Source organism: Malurus melanocephalus, unplaced genomic scaffold (genome assembly GCF_030028575.1).
Source record: "Malurus melanocephalus ecotype Western Australia unplaced genomic scaffold, MMel_1.1 scaffold_18, whole genome shotgun sequence".
Lineage (NCBI taxonomy): Eukaryota > Metazoa > Chordata > Aves > Passeriformes > Maluridae > Malurus > Malurus melanocephalus.
In genome coordinates, this window is record NW_026623250.1 from 46818 (window position 1) to 64453 (window position 17636).

A 17636-nucleotide genomic window follows, 5' to 3' on the forward strand; every position below is an offset into this window, starting at 1 on the left:
CCCCCTCACCAGGGAAGACAAATTCTTTTAAGACAGAAAGTAGTCAACCTCAAATTTTGCCAGAATTTTTTCTCCCCTATAAATTAAGCATTTGACCTGATTAAATGTGAAGGATGTTGCAGAATTAATTTAGATACATACCCCTAAGTCCATGTTTGTTTAAAGCTGCAAAGAGACATGGTAGAAGACAGTTTTTAGGACAATTACACAAATTTAGGAAGTTTTTATCCTCATTCAACTGTCATGTTTTCGCATTAATCATACAGCTTTACTTAGAAAATAATATTGACAAAACCAAGAAAATTTATAAATCACTGTAATTACTGAAATCAGCCAATCAAGCAGATAAAACCTAAGCATGCAAAAATATATATGAATATGTAACTAGAGTTTTACAATGCAGATTAAATTTAAATTTAATTTTATGCATACGCATATCCCATGTGTGGCTGCCATTCTCATACTACACATGGTGGTAGCATATGATAAATTATATTAATTATGCACCATGAAAAGACTCATTCGTACTCTGCCCCTAAATCTGTCAGGGCTATTTCGTACACCTTAAATATTCTGTGGCATCCAAGCACCATCACTGAGTTTTAAAAATACTGATTTTCTTCCTAAATTTGAAAATTCATATGCATAGAACAGATAACAAGCAATGAAATAAWTGCCTTATATTCTGGTAACTTGCAATCCAAAGTAATAGGAACTTTTTTCCCAGCATTGCTAAAAAGGGAGCTTTTCATTGTATTTTTGTCCACTGATAAGCTATTCAACTAACTTAATTTAGAGAAATTAAAATATTTCAACTGCCATAATTTCAGAAGTCAAGGTAAGTGGACAAACTATAACTATAGATACCTGGAAGTGTGTAATATTAATTCCTACGCAGCCTTTCTCTAAGAACATTAGAAGAGAACATAGAGAAGAKAAAACAATTAGAAAATACAGAGTGTGTCCCCATAGATATCGTAGTTGTAATGGCTTTGAAACAAACTCCTGAAAACACTGCTTTTGTGGTTTTGAATGGAGAGCAACCCCACAGTAAAAGACCAGGGGGTCCTGCCTGATGGCAAGTTGGACATGAATCAGCAGTGCCCTGGCAGCCAGGAGGGYCACCCGTGTCCTGGGGGGATCAGGCACAGGATCAGCAGCCGGGCAAGGGAGGGGATTGTCCCRCTCTGCTCTGGGCTRGGGTGGCCTCACCTCAGGTGCTGGGGACAGTTTTGGGTGCCACAGTAGAMGGACAGGATAAGAGAGTGGAGGGCATGAGGATGRWGAAGRGCCTTGAGAGGAAGGCCCATACCAAGAGTGGCTGAGGTCACTTGGTCTGTTCAGTCTGGGGAAGAGGAGACTGAGGGGAGAGTCTACAACTYCCTCCCAAGGGCAAACTTAAGGTCAGGCACTGATCTCTTCACTCTCATGACCAGTGACAGAACCTAAGGAAAAGGCAAAGGTGAGTCAAGAGAGGTTTAACTCATATATTAGAAAAAAAGATTCTTCATCCAGAAGGTGGCTGGGCACTGGAACAGGCTCCCTGGGGAACTGGTCACAGCAGAACCAGCTGACAGAGCTCAAGAAGTGTTTGGACAATGCTCTCAGGCCCATGGTGTGACTCTTGGGGTGCCCTGCACAGGAGCAGGAGTTAAACTCAATGGTCCTTGTGTGTCCCTTCCCAATCAGGTTATTCTGTGCTTCTGTAATAGTTTAAAGAATAAACTAACAATGGAAGACATTACAATACCACAGAGGAGCTCAAGGTTATTTTTCTGAATGATCATAAGAGAAACTGAGCCACCCTTATGTTCTACACCACAACAATCATACTCTGCATAAGATCAAGAAATTCTAATATAGATAACATTCMTGCTCTGTAGCATTCTGAAAACGTTTCAGTTCCTAAAAGTATTTGCCCCTAATATATTACACTGAATTTCAAAACCTTATGTGGACATAATACATTTTTTACACAAAAAAAATTCTCTGAGAACTGTATCACCCTGAAGTTTTCAACTGTCCCATACATATATATCCACACCAAACCATCCATACTGTCACTCAACAATTCTATGGGCAAAAGATATTTCATTAGAATCTTAGTGGATACCAGATCATCATCAGGCAATGTCATAGAAGCATGAAAGCAAAAGCCAYGTATGGTGCTGGGAGATGAAAGATRAGCATGTATTTCTTCTACCAATTTGAAAAGTCATTCTGGAAGTGAATCAAAATGAAGATTTTCTTAAAAAAATTCTATACAGATCAACATCTAGCCATCTTATATGTCAAAAACTTATAGTATCACTGTATACTGTTACACTAGCCAAGAGTTTTCTCTAATGCAATACTTTTAATAATTTTTAAGRAAAAAAAAAGCTTATGGAAACACCACCCATCTGCCTCTCGTTCCTTCAAGTTTAGGAAGCTTTGTTATCTGTGAATTGTCACTGAAATTGACKATATCATTGGAAGAGAGATGTTTCATCAAAATTAGCAGCAAAAATTGYCAGACTAACACTTAACACTGTCACCGAGATAAGGAATTCTGTAATCCACCTGAAGCAGTGAATACCTTTTTAACTTTTTAGTACRTCCAGACTGGCAGACAGAAATGTAGCACTGCAATATATTTCACAACAATGTCCCCATGCAACAAGGATGTTTTCAGTGCTAAMAGAATGTTTTCAGTACTAACAGAAAAGCGTATTTAAGATATTCAGCAGAGAGGGAGTATAGGCCAGCTTTATCACAAACTACTTGAATGGGGCAATGAAAATACACCACTTGGTTTTCATTATTTATTTTCCAAGGTCTCATTTACCCATAGAAGCTATCCAGTGATATCATATGAACTTGCACATTACATTAAGAAATATGGAACAGTTCTCATATTTTAGAGTATTAGGAGCTAAAGTTGCCTTGTCTAAAATTGAGATTAATAAAGCAAATTTATTAGTAATTATTAACATACATTGAAATTCTGAGAAACTAATGAATTTAACAGAATCAAGTAACACCCACAACGTAATCATTAACTACTAAGGCACAGTAATTCACATATAATTTCAGACACTAGGAGCAATATATATAATATTATTCCAAGTGGAAAGGTTACAGTATTTCATCTACATAGCTATTTATGATCCTATGTACATTTGCCTAATGCCCCTTCTAAGAAAAAGTATGGAATAAATGCTCTGTGTGAAATCAACAGCCCCCTTTCAGGGTGCAACACAATAGCTTCCACTCCTCAGGAGAAGAGAATAGACACGCTCCACCAGCCAAAGGTTTTCAAGGCACTGCTTCCTCTGAACCCCCAGCTACAGCCCTGGAGAAGGCACTGCCAGCCTGACAATTAAACCGTGAGTTCTCACCAGTTTTTTCCTCCATCCTCCTTCAATATTACAATCCTACCCACACACCCAGAGAAGAGTGCACTACTCCACTTACATACCTTCTGTTCTATYTGGGCAATAATCACGGCATGGATTGACAGAGTGCCATTGAATTTGTGTTCCCCAATACTACACAACAGAAACACACATTCAGATACGCCAGGTTGGCCTGCTGTGTATCCAAGATGCACTCTTACTACCCAGTTCACCAATGCATTAAGAGTTCATTATCCTCGCTCTATATCACTAGAATACAGATCACAAGCRGGGAAAATTCAAGATTCCTCAGTTAGCAAAATTTTAATTCTTTTCTTCTGGAGCTGATAAACCTACTCAAGTGACAAACCTCAGGTTAGCAGAYAGGTGCAACAATTTATTATACTTAGGGAAAGCAGGGCTAAACTGCTGCTGTTTCTTAATAAAAGAAAGTATTATTGATACTGTTAATTGCATTTTAAGGTTCTTGAAAATAAACTACTTTTTCACATGAAAGCACAGGTACCTTGCCAACACAATTACACATGAAGGAATGGCCACATTCCATGTGTAGGTACACGCTGGGTCTTCATGCCACCTGCCGGACAAAATCCTATTTGCAGCAGCTTATTCCTGGGCTCGGCACTCATTGAGAGGGCAGATTTACCACTTTACATAGTAAATCAGCCATGAAAATATTAGATAAAAAATAACTGCTGCAGAAGCAAACCAATTTTTCAAATAAGTTTTAAATGAGTAACCCACTTCTCTTTCAGTGACAGAACATGTACAAGAACACTGTTCACAACAGACTTCATCCATTCCAACTTCATCCATTTTGYCTTTTCCAGCCAAATACTATGTTTCTCACTCCATCAGAAAGCATAGTTAGATCATCAAATCAAACAAGGCTATCAGTCTTCCAAGTTTCTAAGTTTTCCATTACACAATATCACACAAGAAATGTCTTTCTGAAAAGACATGAATATCCTGAGTACAGCCTGTATCTCTTGGGGAATTCTTTTTAACAAGAACTGAGATGCACACACAAAAAGTTCTCTTTTTCAAAAGTTGTTGAACTATTTGTCTCTTTATCTCCCCAAAGAAAACCTAACATCAAACATATAGGAGCTATGCCATTTTTAATCTTAGAATTTGAAGTGCCACACATCTAGCTGTGTTTTCAGAGAAAAGGTAAAAATCCCTCTGAGTTGAGGCATTTTGTAACAGTCAGCTCAATGCAATATTTCAGATACTGTAAATGGAAAAGGATGCAAATTCTTTTAAACAATCTCAYAGCAAAACAGTAATAGCAATTAATTCTGAGCAATCCCTGTTAGTTATTTAGAAGTTTGAGTCTCAAGTGAAATCAGTAACAGGCAAACTGCATTCCAACCACAATTATTGAACTTCGGCAAGGTTTAAGTTCTTGTTTTGCCATCACTCTGAACAATGATGAATATAGTCTCCTTGACTTTGATTCCCATTTTCCTTTTCAGAAGCATTTAAAGTAGCAATAATGCAGAATTTTCTCARTGAGATAACATATTCATGAACTTTCCCTTAAGAACAGATACCTCTTCTTGATGTATTTTGGCTGTTCTTTCCACTATGAGATTGAATATTTTCCACTACACATGGTCCTGCTGCTTCACAGAAGCACCCTCCTTCATTAGAGAGCAACTGTTAAGCCTTTCAAAATTCAAATTCAGAAGATAGTTTACCTTGCTGAARTCTTGACTCCCTGTGGATGGAAAATTCAATTACAAATCAGCAAAGTAAGGAAGTCTAGAATAAAAGGGAATATTCTCCTAATGATGACTAGTTTCAATCCTATATTTAATAGATAGAGCACATGAAACAAGCATACMAAAAAAAATGTTTATTCACAGTTACAGGTTTCTGGAAAAGCAGCATCATGATAGAAAAGTTTGTTCAGGATATGCTTTTAATGGAAAAAATTTTTAATGAGATTAATGAAATATACTGAGATCCAACTCCATTTTAGCCATAGGCTAGTTCTCTTACTTAAATTGAATGCACTCTTTTTTCTCCCTCATTTACAGCAGACAATCTCATAATTCAACTTTGTTTCTATCTACCTTCATCCTCYCTCAAATAGACAACCTAAGAGATAGAAAAAGGGATCTGTGATCAGCCAAGTGCATATTATTACTATTAAATTATTTCATGCATTACAAAGCCAATCATAATTTCTGAATTTAACTGACCAAATACTGAGTATCTTCCATTGCACCACATAATTGSAGATATTCTGCAATAATCAAAAGGTTAAATGTATTCATGAGAGAGTAGCAGTTAACCAATCTCCTGCTGATTACTGTATCTTTTACTCAAGTGACATAAGGTTAACTTGAGCATTTACCTAGTTTTCTTACTSTCCCCAACACCATGAAAGAAAATCCTTAATAGATGCAATGATCTTACAGTCCTACTGCTTTATTAAAAATCKGATAGAATTGGATATAGACATATGCACCACAATAAGGCATATTGTGATAGAAAAAAATTTAAAAAACAATGCTTYCTGTCTTTACTGAGATGACAACAGAGTTGATGCTAAAAATCATCAGCCCATTGTGGCAGTATACAGAAGAAGGAAACAAATACAATGACTGCRATACAACAGGGAAGCCAAAAGAATTTAAATCACCGTATATCAGGACACGGGAGAGATTGCAAGAAGACTAAAAGGTAAGGTATGGTAAAAAATATCAAAGTCCACATTCCCACCTGCCTCCACAGGACAGAAGTGCATTTTTACAGTAAAATGTTTGATTTCACATGAATGTACAAGAAAGCCTGACTAAAAACCAGAGGTACAAATACCCAGCAGCATGTGTCAAAGCTATCTGTGGCATWCAACTCACCTAAAGTTTCAGGTCAGTAAAACACCACCTGCTTTTAAACCTAGAACAATAGGAGATTAGAAGTAGCAATGCACCACACAACACAAAACTACTCTGCTGTATGTTCAGAAATATTCTTGCTAGATACCTTTGCTTTGTGGAACTTGAAAAAAAAATGTGGAGGAATGTTCATTCCCATAAGAGATCTGGATAAGCCACACTTCCCCTCCCTGCTCCATGGAGTCAGCAGGGTCATTCAACCCAATTTGAGTCTCTTTGTTTTCATCAGAACCATGGGAGTACTTCAGCTTGAGGAATGAGAGCTATTGTTTCCAGACTGTCTGCTTCCATCCTCTGCTGCATTACAGTCGCTTTGCAAGTACCACAGGCAKGAGAATTTGTCGGCTTACAGGAAGGAAAAAAAAAAGGTTACTTCATAATTTAGAATTGCGCCCTATTTAGTTATCTTTTCACATATGGATGCTGCCCCACAGCAAAAAAAAWTGAGCAGAAAGGAATATGCCTCATCATAGTCCAAACAATCCCATCATCTTAGGTTAAACTTTACTACGAAGTTCAAAGAACTTCAGTATTTGCATTTTTGTTAACTGAAACTGCCACATGAGCAGCAATCAAGTTCTCTATAGCAACAGCAGCACTAGAAAAAAAAGTTTTCACAATGCTACCAATTAACAACACATAGTATCACTATTAAAATTCAGGTCAGTGGAGCAGTACCTTGTCCTCTACAACTTTTTTTTTTTTTAACTAATAGACCTGTGAACATATGAATTTGGCATGAGTACCAAATTCTTAAGAATTCTCTGCTAAGAATAGTCACAGAAATTTTAAGTGCCTCATAAGAGCACTGAGCAACACCCTAACCTACATTCACCTACGCCACACAGGGGGAGCATGCACTTTGAGATTACCAACACCTCTCACTTCAGATCCTGACTGCAGACAGAAGTACAGACAATAGCTTTCCTACCCTCAACATTTTATTCCCCATGCCCATTTTATCTCGGTTTATATTAAAGCCAGAGCTGTGATTTAAATAGGTTTAAACTTTTATTACAAACTTCTGAGMCAAAGTCAGACCAATCAAATTAGGTTTGTACATATGCACACACTCATCAMGGAAAGGAGCATCTCTTTCCAGGTTGTTATTTACTATTTTCTCATTAAATGTTAAAAACTACAGATGAATCAGTGTTTCAACTGACATGTGAACCAACAGACAATGAATTCACAGTAGTCTGCTTTTTTGATCAGAGTAACAGGAGATGGTATTATGGCTAAATTTTCCTAGAGCTTTCCACATCTCATTTCCAGTTTCTTCCTGCTCATCATGTCACTTTTAACCTCTTTATCCCCCTTCCATTTCCACACCTATAAATCATATAAAGAGTTGCAGAAGTTTTTGATCTAAAGCCAGAGAAGTCCATCAGTATATTCCTGAGTCTTATCCCTTGTTAATAACAGATTGCAATTTCATGCAGTTTTCCTCTAAATCTAACAACAAGCTGAGAAAGTTTTATTCCCAGAAAGGCATCTAAACTCCAAACAATATAAATGATTACACGTTGATTTCTTCTGGTCATATTGTTTACTGCCAAACACCACTGCTTTGTTTCTCATGTGGCCAATTTTACCCAGGCGAAAAGTTCGTGGCCTCACTTCTGTAAGATTTTCCAGTTTTCCCACTTTTTAAGTGATACTGGCAACATAATTCTAGATGATATTTTAAGGTAACTATCACTAACACCACACACAGACAATTAAAATATCACAGCAGACAAGAATAAGCCCTTATTCAGAGCCGCTACTAATACACAGTCAGAAGCTTCAGTTTCAGAGGTGAAGCACTACATTTAACCTAGGATATTGATCTCAACTGTGTGGGTCCTACAAAATTCTAAAAGAACCAAACAACCAAGACGAACAACAACAAAAACCAAACAAAATTCTAAAAGAACAAGGCATCCCCAGGAGACCAAATTTTAACAGCCTAAAGGAATTAATTTTAACAGCCGTAGATTCTTCACTATCCAGAACCAGAAACGGGCCCTAGAGCCTTCTCACTGCTCAGGGTAAGTCTCTCATGAAGGAAGAAGACTATTATATGGGACCTGGCAAATAGAAGTATGGTACTTGCGCAAAACAGAGATGTATTGCTTAGCTCTGACGTGCATTTGATCACTACTCATTCTGTAGCATTAATAGGATAGAGRAGAGGGCTATACCTACATTCAACTCTAATAAACTGGGCAGCATCTCCTTTTCCAGATTATGTTCAAGTACATCCTGACAGCTGGAAGCTAGCTGAGGTTGATTGGAAGTGACCTGTTTCACACAAAGGGGGTACTTTTGAAAAACACCTAATATGCTAACAAGGCATCTTAACCTAGGTTAGCCTTCTCAGAGAGATTATTATTTTACCTACTTTTCTCGTTATTCTTTAACTAATTATAATCTGCAGCACAATCCATGTTCTCAATTCTGAGAAATCAAAAGCTTTCTCTGGGAGAAATGTTAACCCCAGCTACCCTCATGTCTGTATTTTATCCACATCCAAGAATGAGCAGGAAAAGTGTAAGAATTAGYCTTTTAAGATGACTTAAGAAAGGAGCCAACATCTAGAGCCATGTCAAACAACTCATGTCTGTAATTTATCCATATCCAAGAATGAGCAAGAAAAGTGTAAGAATTAATAAAGTCACTTTTAATCAGATGACTTAAGATAGGAGCCAACACCTAGAGCCRTATCAAGCAACTTAATCTACAGTTTTAAACTCAAGTATACTGTGACTATTTTGAAAATAATAATAGAGAAAAATACAGATATATTTATATTTTTATTTTTATTTAGATTTAGATTTAGGTTTAGATTTATATTCTTCTTGTCACAGTATCACAGTTTCACAGCTCTGGACCAGGCCTTCTCCATCTTTTGCTGTGTACAAATACAGACCATGTAGGCATGTCTATGAAGATGAATGTTCACCTTCCTCTTGCTGCTTCTAAATTAGATCTATCTACTGGATTAGAACTGCAATTAACTATTTGTTTAAAGGCAAATACAGACAAAGAAATATGAATGCAAATACATATTCATGGGTAAGGAATTAATGAAATAAAATACACAAGGGACAACAACTCTCTAGTCTTAAAAGCTAGAAGCAAYTGAAGCACAGAAAACCTGCTACCATTACTTGACAATTTTAGCATTTCATAGCAATAAAACCCTCACATTTTAAAAAGATTCTCAGTAATTACTCTTAGATGTTAAGCTCATTTTAACTTAAACAAGAATATGGTTTCCAACTTTACACAGTRGTTTAGCATTCAAGTACCTTCCTCAGTTCAGACTCTGTTTCTGAAATCTAACTATTTTGCRGAGATTTGATATAAAGAGCTAGGATTAGCTATTTTGTCTATTTCTATTATATGGTTTTTGTGCTTCTTGCAAGTGTCATCCTTGTACTTGCTCTGCATTAACTTTCACAGTATTAATGAGGTGCTCACACTTAAGCATCAAAAATCAAMATCCACGGACAGAAAGAACAAAAACTCAAAAGCAACCCAGGCGCAGGTTCCTCTTGCTTTCAAGGAAGTTACTTAAAAATAAATTCAGCAATACCTGATATTCATTAGATAAAACTGAACATGGATAATTAATAATTTGAAAAATTGCCTACAATTCCAAAATAAAATATTTAAATTAAGGCCTTTTTTAAATTATGTGGTTTGGCCAAGCACAACTGATACTGTCATTCGCTTATCTAACCAATTAGGACTTCTAAAGAATGTATTTTATTTGCTCACAATCATTTATTATCTATATTGTAATTTTGCAGCTTCTGAGACAACAAATGGCTGTCTTACATCTGGGGAATAAAACACACAAAAGGGTGTTGGTGTGCTGTTTGAATACATGCAATTACTGGTAGTTAAGTTCTAATTAGCATAATTAGTTTTGAAACAGTTCTCATAATAACTGTCAACATTATGTCAATTTAGCTGAAGTTAATGGCATATTTAACAAAGACACACTTACTCATTTTCAGTATTATACTATTTAAAAGAAAGAAAGAGGCAAAGCTCTTTCTGAAGAAGTAGAACTGCTTTTCATACACATTGAAGATTTCTTATGCTGTTTCCTTTCAGCAATCCAACTTACAAATCAGTACTTTATATAATTAGCCCCCTCCAGTTTCCATAAGACCATTCTTAMAAATTAACACTGATAAAATGACAATAAAAAGCAACCAAAGTACAGATGTTTGCAAACAATCTTCTGCAGTTTTGGAAAAGGAAGTTTGCCGGGGGATGCTAAAAAGTAGCAAATGTTTCTAATCATACCTAGAAAAAACATCCCTTCACTGCTTAGTAGGAAAGGGCATAAGCCATTCATTTCACTGAAATCTTTCACACTACCAAGAAGAAACAACATGCCTTTACAGAGCCTGATTTACCTCTTGATGTATACTCATCTCACACAACAGAATGGCTAACCTAAGCTGAATACTTGCCATAAAGCTGAAATCACACATCCAGTCTTGACTGAATTTAAAAGCCAAGTGTATTACAACCTACATGTTTCATTTGAGGATCTTGTTTATAGTGTATTTTTATTATGTGAGTATTTCATAGTGCAAGTTACCATAAAGTAATCATAAATTATGCCATCTTAGAAAGCTCTCTGGACTGTGAGAAATCTTTCTTGTGGCACAGAGGAGAGGGTTTCTTTTTTATATAAAACGGAAAAACAAAATGAAAGATTTCATGTTCCTTGATTACTTTTTTTTTAATTAGATAGAAAACCCACCATACAGTCAAACAAGCAATAGATCAATAAAACCCATAACAGGASTTTCACACTAAACCATGATAAAGCCAAAGCAAATCTGAAGGAATTTTACCCTATTAAATTGGGTAAATTCTTTTCTTTCATCTAYACATTTATCATTATGTATCATAAAGACCCTTTCCGTTTAGGTTTCCATTGTTTCTATATATGTTTCTAGAAAATGTTAAAATCAAGAATTTCATTCAATCTGTGTCACACAAAATACCTTTCTGCATATAAAACAGTAAGTAAATGCTTMGTTTCAGACTTGTTATCATAATTACAAGAGTTAAATCAGCTTATTACAATGAGAAACTAACAAAATTTGCTTTATTCCAATTCATTTCAAAGCATTTTCCAAAAATTCTGATCACAATAACAAACAGAAAAGTTAAAACAGTAAGTTTACAAATGGTACTCAAAAATACTTGTGGCATGGCAGAAGACAGATAGAGGACAAGAGAATGACTCCTGAACTTTAGACAGTGAATGAGGCAGAAGCTCCAAGTTAATTCCCAATCCATCCCACCCTGAAAAGATGCCCGAATTCAGGTGAGATGACTGTCAACACACAGTGCAAGAAGTCAGATAAACTAGCCCTACCACAGCTCCCCTACACTCCCGCAAAACTCAGCACTGGGACACACGCCAAATTGCCTTCCAGGAGCACACAGTACTGACTGGGGAGAGGAAGAGATTGACCAGCTCAACATGACCCATAAAAACCTCCTAAAGTTCATCTCCTCAACTCAGCTTTCCCCCTATATTTAGTGCAGACGATATTCTGCATCATTTTCTTATGGTTTTAAGTCCTCATTACTTCTCTCTGCAGACTCCCATGATCTGTTTCACCACCACAGAATCCATCTCACAGACAATTCAAAATGCTCATGGCAGAAACTGCAGAGTAACACAACCATCACTTAKCTACCTCCGAACTGTGGGGAGACCTCACTGCAGTCTACAACTTCACCAGGAGAGGAGGAGGGACAGACATCAATCTTTTCTCTGTGGTGACCAGYGACAAGACCCAAGGCAATGATCTGAAGTTGTAACAGGGGAGGTTTAGGTTGGATATTTGGAAAAGTTTCTTCACCCAGAGGGTTGCTGGGCTAGAATAGGCTCACCAGGGAAGTGGYCACAGCCTGACAGAGCTCAAGAAGCATTTGGACAATGTTCTCAGGCACCTGGTGTGATTTAAGGGGTTGTCCTGTGCAGGACCAAGAGTTGGACTTCATGATCCTTTTGCGTCCCTTCCAAMTCAGATTATTCTGTGATTCTGTGAAGGAACAATATCAAATCTAATACACTGCCCATTCATCACAAAATCAGCCTTCTCCTACACATCTTTAACCCAGTTTCTATGGGTCTATGTGGAAACTGTATTTTTAATTTACAGTCCAACTGCATGTACTACATGAGTGAATCATGCATAGCTACTGAACTCTACTTAAAGCAACACCTGCAGCCTATTTTTAATCAATATTAAAAAAAATCAATTGTTTCCCACAGAAACTATACACCTGTGAACCAGTGAGAGATTTTGTGAATTTTTTATAAACTATTGACAGAAAAAGTCAAAAGTATGTCTTTTGTACCCCATTTGCAATTGCACTAAACACTAGCATGTATCTTTGACCTGTTCACTTGTCATTCTTGTCAATATTGGCTCATAACYACTCCATCAGACCCACATCAGTATCAATCCCAGTGAGAATGACCAAAGAAAGGTCATAAATAATAATGAATTAGGGAACATCATAATTATTTTTCAGATGCATGAGACAATACATTTAAAGACATTTCCATTCAGACTGTGAACAGCTACATGGAAATTCTTCATACAAATCTCCTCTACATAAGGGTAAATTCTTTCCTAAATATGATTAAAAGCTCCAATTACTAGAATCTAACAATAGGTCTCCTGAATTCAACACTGTCAAATCACAGAATCAAGGGGAAAAGAAAAAAGTGCAGGAGTATAGGGAGGTGATCCCTATACTTATGGCCCTTTTTAAGCAAAGACCAGAGTCCTTCAAAAGCCTGACAGCAAAGTATTTGTCAAAGGAAGCTTGAGAAGAGCCCTGCCTGTGACACTMGCATTAACCTCCTTAGGAGGCAAATCTGATGGCAGTTCCAGATAAGAAATAAATACTTCTGAGGAACTGCACCTCCACCCTGTGCACAATCTGCTCAGATCTGCTTAGATGGCTCTTGCCTGCTTTTGCRCCAGCATGAAAGAAACTGCAGTCAGGCACAGATAAAAGATGTGGAGAGACAGGAAGGAAGAAGTCTGTGGCAGACAGATATGCCATAAAACTATACAGGTGATGAGTGAAAGGCCCTTAAGGAAGCAAGGCTCACTGAATTTTTTATTAGTCTGTTGTTTTATGACCATTTAAAGCACTTTTTGTCAAAATGGTGCTGCATCTTCCTCTTCCTGTAGTTTAAGAATCACAGCAAAACAAAAGCACAATATTGCTAGCAGCAAGCCTCCTAATAGTTGTGCAAATAGAAACAGAGCATCAAATAGCAACACAGCCCTTTTCAAATTTAGTTAATTTAGAAGAAATCATTTTTTATTTCCAAATATAGAAAAGAAAAAAAAATGCGGTTTTAATGCAATTTAAATTGATTTCTGACCATTTATCTACTTTTTTTGCCATTTCAATTATATATACTCTAAATAAATAATAAATAATTGACACCTATCCTGACACATCGAAGTACATAGGTTGACACTTATTCCCTGGAAAATATTAGGGTTCAAAGCATAGAACGAAGTGTTTGTACTAAGTGTGGAGTTCAAAAAGCCATATCTGCCCTGAAGAGCCACAAACAGCACCACCACCAAGCAGAAGCCAGGATGAGATTTACAGGTGAATATTTGCTGCATTTGAAGTGAAATCCTCCTTCAGACAGACCATGGAGAAACAGCCATCTACCTGTCMATATGAGGTAGATATCTGCTCCACACTGGCCGACTATAGCTGCCTTCAACCTGACTATTGTTTTTAAAATATCCAAAGCAAATCCAAAATCAGCTTCCCCCAGAAAGTAGATATGTATCTACAAAGTTTTAATGACCAGCCAAAAGGCAGAAGACAGGGGAGGCAAAGCATTAATAATTTTTTTTCATTCTTCATACAAGAAATGCATTACCATAACTCTTTGAAGAAGAGTATAGGCTGGTATGCAAGGCCCTGCATTAAATTTCAACACATATTAAGATATTAATATACAGAAACRCAAAGCAGTAAAATGGATACTTGATAACAAAAAGCTGAAAGTTCAAGCGCATGATGCATCACTGTCCCTTTTTCTTCCCTTACCATCTTATCCAAAAGTGTWAATTAAACTCACACTTCACATATCTGTGTCCTCATGAGGACAAACTACTTCAGGAAGTGGAAATGGACATTGATAGAAAAGAAGGCTCAGGAGAAAGGACAGCTGCCTTCTATTGCTGTCCTAAAAAGCATGCCTTTTTTTGGAAAGAAACCATCTAAATGCAAACACTATATCAATGCAACATTCAGCTCAGGCTTTATGCAAAATCCAGTAACCCAATTCAGAGTTACTGCTACCATAAATGTTTCTCAGCTGCACTCAACATATTAAGCAATGTAGTGCACAGTCATGCATTAAGTACTTTAAAAACACGGCTTAAGGAGGAGAGATTGGTCTAGAAATAGACTCTGGCTTGATTCTCATCCTCCCACCAACAGGTACAAGGAGATACAATTTTTTTGGTACATTTCTAGCATCAAAAAAAATTACTCACCAAACTAGCAGTGAGTGAAGGTGCTGACTGTCCAAGTGTTTGGTAGCGCATCCGAACAAGATTAGTGGTTTCTATAGGTTGCCACAGCTGCTGTCCAGTTGCACTTGGAAGCAAATATTTGCCTGTCAAGTTAAGAAAGAGCGAGTTAAAATATGAGATGCTGCAGATGAGGYGAGTCAATGCAACAAGACAATTTACTGTAACACTCTTGCTACTGTGAAACAYCTTTCACTGCAGCCCTGACCAGAGCTGATTCCATCAGAACAGAATTCCTGCTATTCACTTGCTAGTCCTTCACAAAGGATCCTTCCACTTCTCGCAGGAAACTTAATTTTTTCCCCGTTCTCACAATTGTACCTTTTTCCTACATAGAAACACAACTAAAGCAACAACAGACGCAAAAATCCAGAATGCTAGTTCTGAACCAAAAGAAATTAAACCCTGAAAGCTAGTCAAAAATAAAAACTAAAACTAATTTATTAAAAATTATTCCTCTATCTACCCCTTGAAGGAGTAAGGCTCCGAGYCTGAGAGACAAAGCRAGATTTACTGGAATAAGACCCTTAYTGTGTGGATGATTACACCATTTTATGGGTGAGGACTGTTCTGCTTCTATTCCAAAATTCCTCAACAATCTACCTAACAGATACCACTCACTTTGCAAGAATCTTTATCCAGCATCCCAAGTTAGGGGATGTTACCAAGGTGCAGGCCAGCCATTCTTCAGSAGCCCTCACATGCAACTCTCATAGCCTGTGCTCTCCACTCACTGGCATCACCCCACTGAGGGCAAGAAACCAAAAGCCCAAGGCCACCCAGGGTTACATTCCCCATCAGAGTGTGATGCCACTCAGTCTGGATTGTCTCCCCTCGAGTGCTAATTAGGCAGACCACACCTCCAGATCATGATGCSTGAGCTACAAACTAGCAACAGAAAGAATATTCAGGGAATTATACTAACAAGCATGTATTGATACTGTTAATTTCTGCTTATTTTCAGTCACCGTCAAGAAACAGGACAACAGGCTATATACTGGTTTGGGAAATACGTCCACCTTAATTTCTTACTCTTCTCTGAAAACCATGCAAAAGGGAGACACTCCATTACTAAAGCAATTGACTTCTCTTGGAAGACCAACAAGCTGATGGAAAGCAACAGAAGACAGCAATTCAGAAGACTTTTTATTTCTTATCAAATCTCATTTCAAAAACATATTTCGGTATTTTAACTGAACAGATCAAATGARAAACATCTCCAAACCACACGGCCTAAGCATTTGTCTCCTGGAATTACTAATCCCCACCTCATTAATCTTGTCATCAGACAGCTACGCAGTGGGTATGTCCATGCCCACTGACACAGGATTTGTACCCAGGTTAAACTGGCACAGGTTTGGCAAGAAATCAAAAGCCTCAGCTTCATACCGTTATTTTTACACAGCAAATCCACAGAGAGTTTCTGAGGTCTCTGGGAAGTGACTGCCTTGGAAGCTAGAAGTTCCCAAGCAGCAGCACAGGATAGTCTTTAACACTYTCCAATTAGTCTTCCAAATGTGCTATTGTTCTCTGTTACACTGGTAAAGCGGAACCCATAAACATTTTTTCACCCAATTTGCTAACAGCCAGCCCAAGACTAGAAGAAAAATGTACAACAAAGCTGTGGTTTCTTGCCCAATTATCTAGGATAACATTTCCCAGAACTGGAAAACCTGAATTAATTTCCCATCTGCTCTCTCTGCCTGTTTCTACACAATTCTGGTTCCCTTTTTGCATAGGTTTTAGCATCATCCTCAACTAACAGCGTGTCATAAATTGCATTGATTGCAATAGACACATCTCTGATATCCCATTTATGTCAATCCTGAAATATACCAGTAACATACACAGTCAGAACAAGCTTTATATCTATCACCTCTAAAGGTTAATTTCTCCTTACCTGGACAGAAAAAAGAGAATTAAAAACTGAATACAAAAAAACTAAGCTATACAAACCTTTCATATAAATAGGTATGTTTTACTTCTTTAATGCTTTCTACATCAAAAGAGGTCTATGCCTTTCCTTTGCTCCTTTTTGATACCACTCCTCAGAGTCACTGGTAAGATGAAGCTCGCAGAGAAGGGTGAAACCAGACATTTCCTGGTGCTGGGATCCCTGATTGCAAACATCTATCAGGCTAGAAGCACTGTAATGAAACTGCAAGAAGGTTTCCAGACTTCTAGTGACAACCAGACAGCTCCAAACAGGCCATTGGTGAAATTCTTCAGCAAAAGGTATTTTGTCGAGCAGACATACAATACACACAGCTCTTGTATAAACTCTATATTAATTCACTCTAGAAGACATCAGGAAAATTATGTTAAATACTTTCCAATTTTATCGCTGTAGCATAATATTAGGGCATTTTATCATCATAGGAATCAATATTTGAAGAGCAGTAAGTCTTGCCCTGATCCTTAGAATAACAGAGAATTCARGAAAGAAAAAGTCTTGCTCTAAGTTTGTTCTGAAACTGGGGAACATCATCACACTTTGGTTTCTCATGCATTGTTGTGGTTTAGGAATGGTATTCCCCAATTTAGTAKTCCGACTAAAAAGAAATTCACGATCTGCTCCCCTCCCATTCCATGGAACACACAAAAGGCAGAGCTCAAGGATTAAGATAAGGACATTTACTGGAAACAGCAATGAGGTAAGAAAATGAACAGAAACAACACTAAATACAAGAATGTACAAAGAGAGAGTTATTCACACG

The 17636-nt window shown here is 37.3% G+C and overlaps 1 protein-coding gene across 1 annotated transcript in view; it reads right to left on the bottom strand.

Moving 5' to 3' along the window:
* The window catches only part of MAST4 (microtubule associated serine/threonine kinase family member 4), a 132160-nt gene that overhangs the window by 39295 nt on the left and 75229 nt on the right, over positions 1 to 17636 (bottom strand). The window contains exon 4 of the mRNA XM_057389612.1: positions 14884 to 15005. Within this exon, the coding sequence (XP_057245595.1) occupies positions 14884 to 15005 (122 nt within the window). The remainder of the gene's footprint in view (positions 1 to 14883; positions 15006 to 17636) is intronic.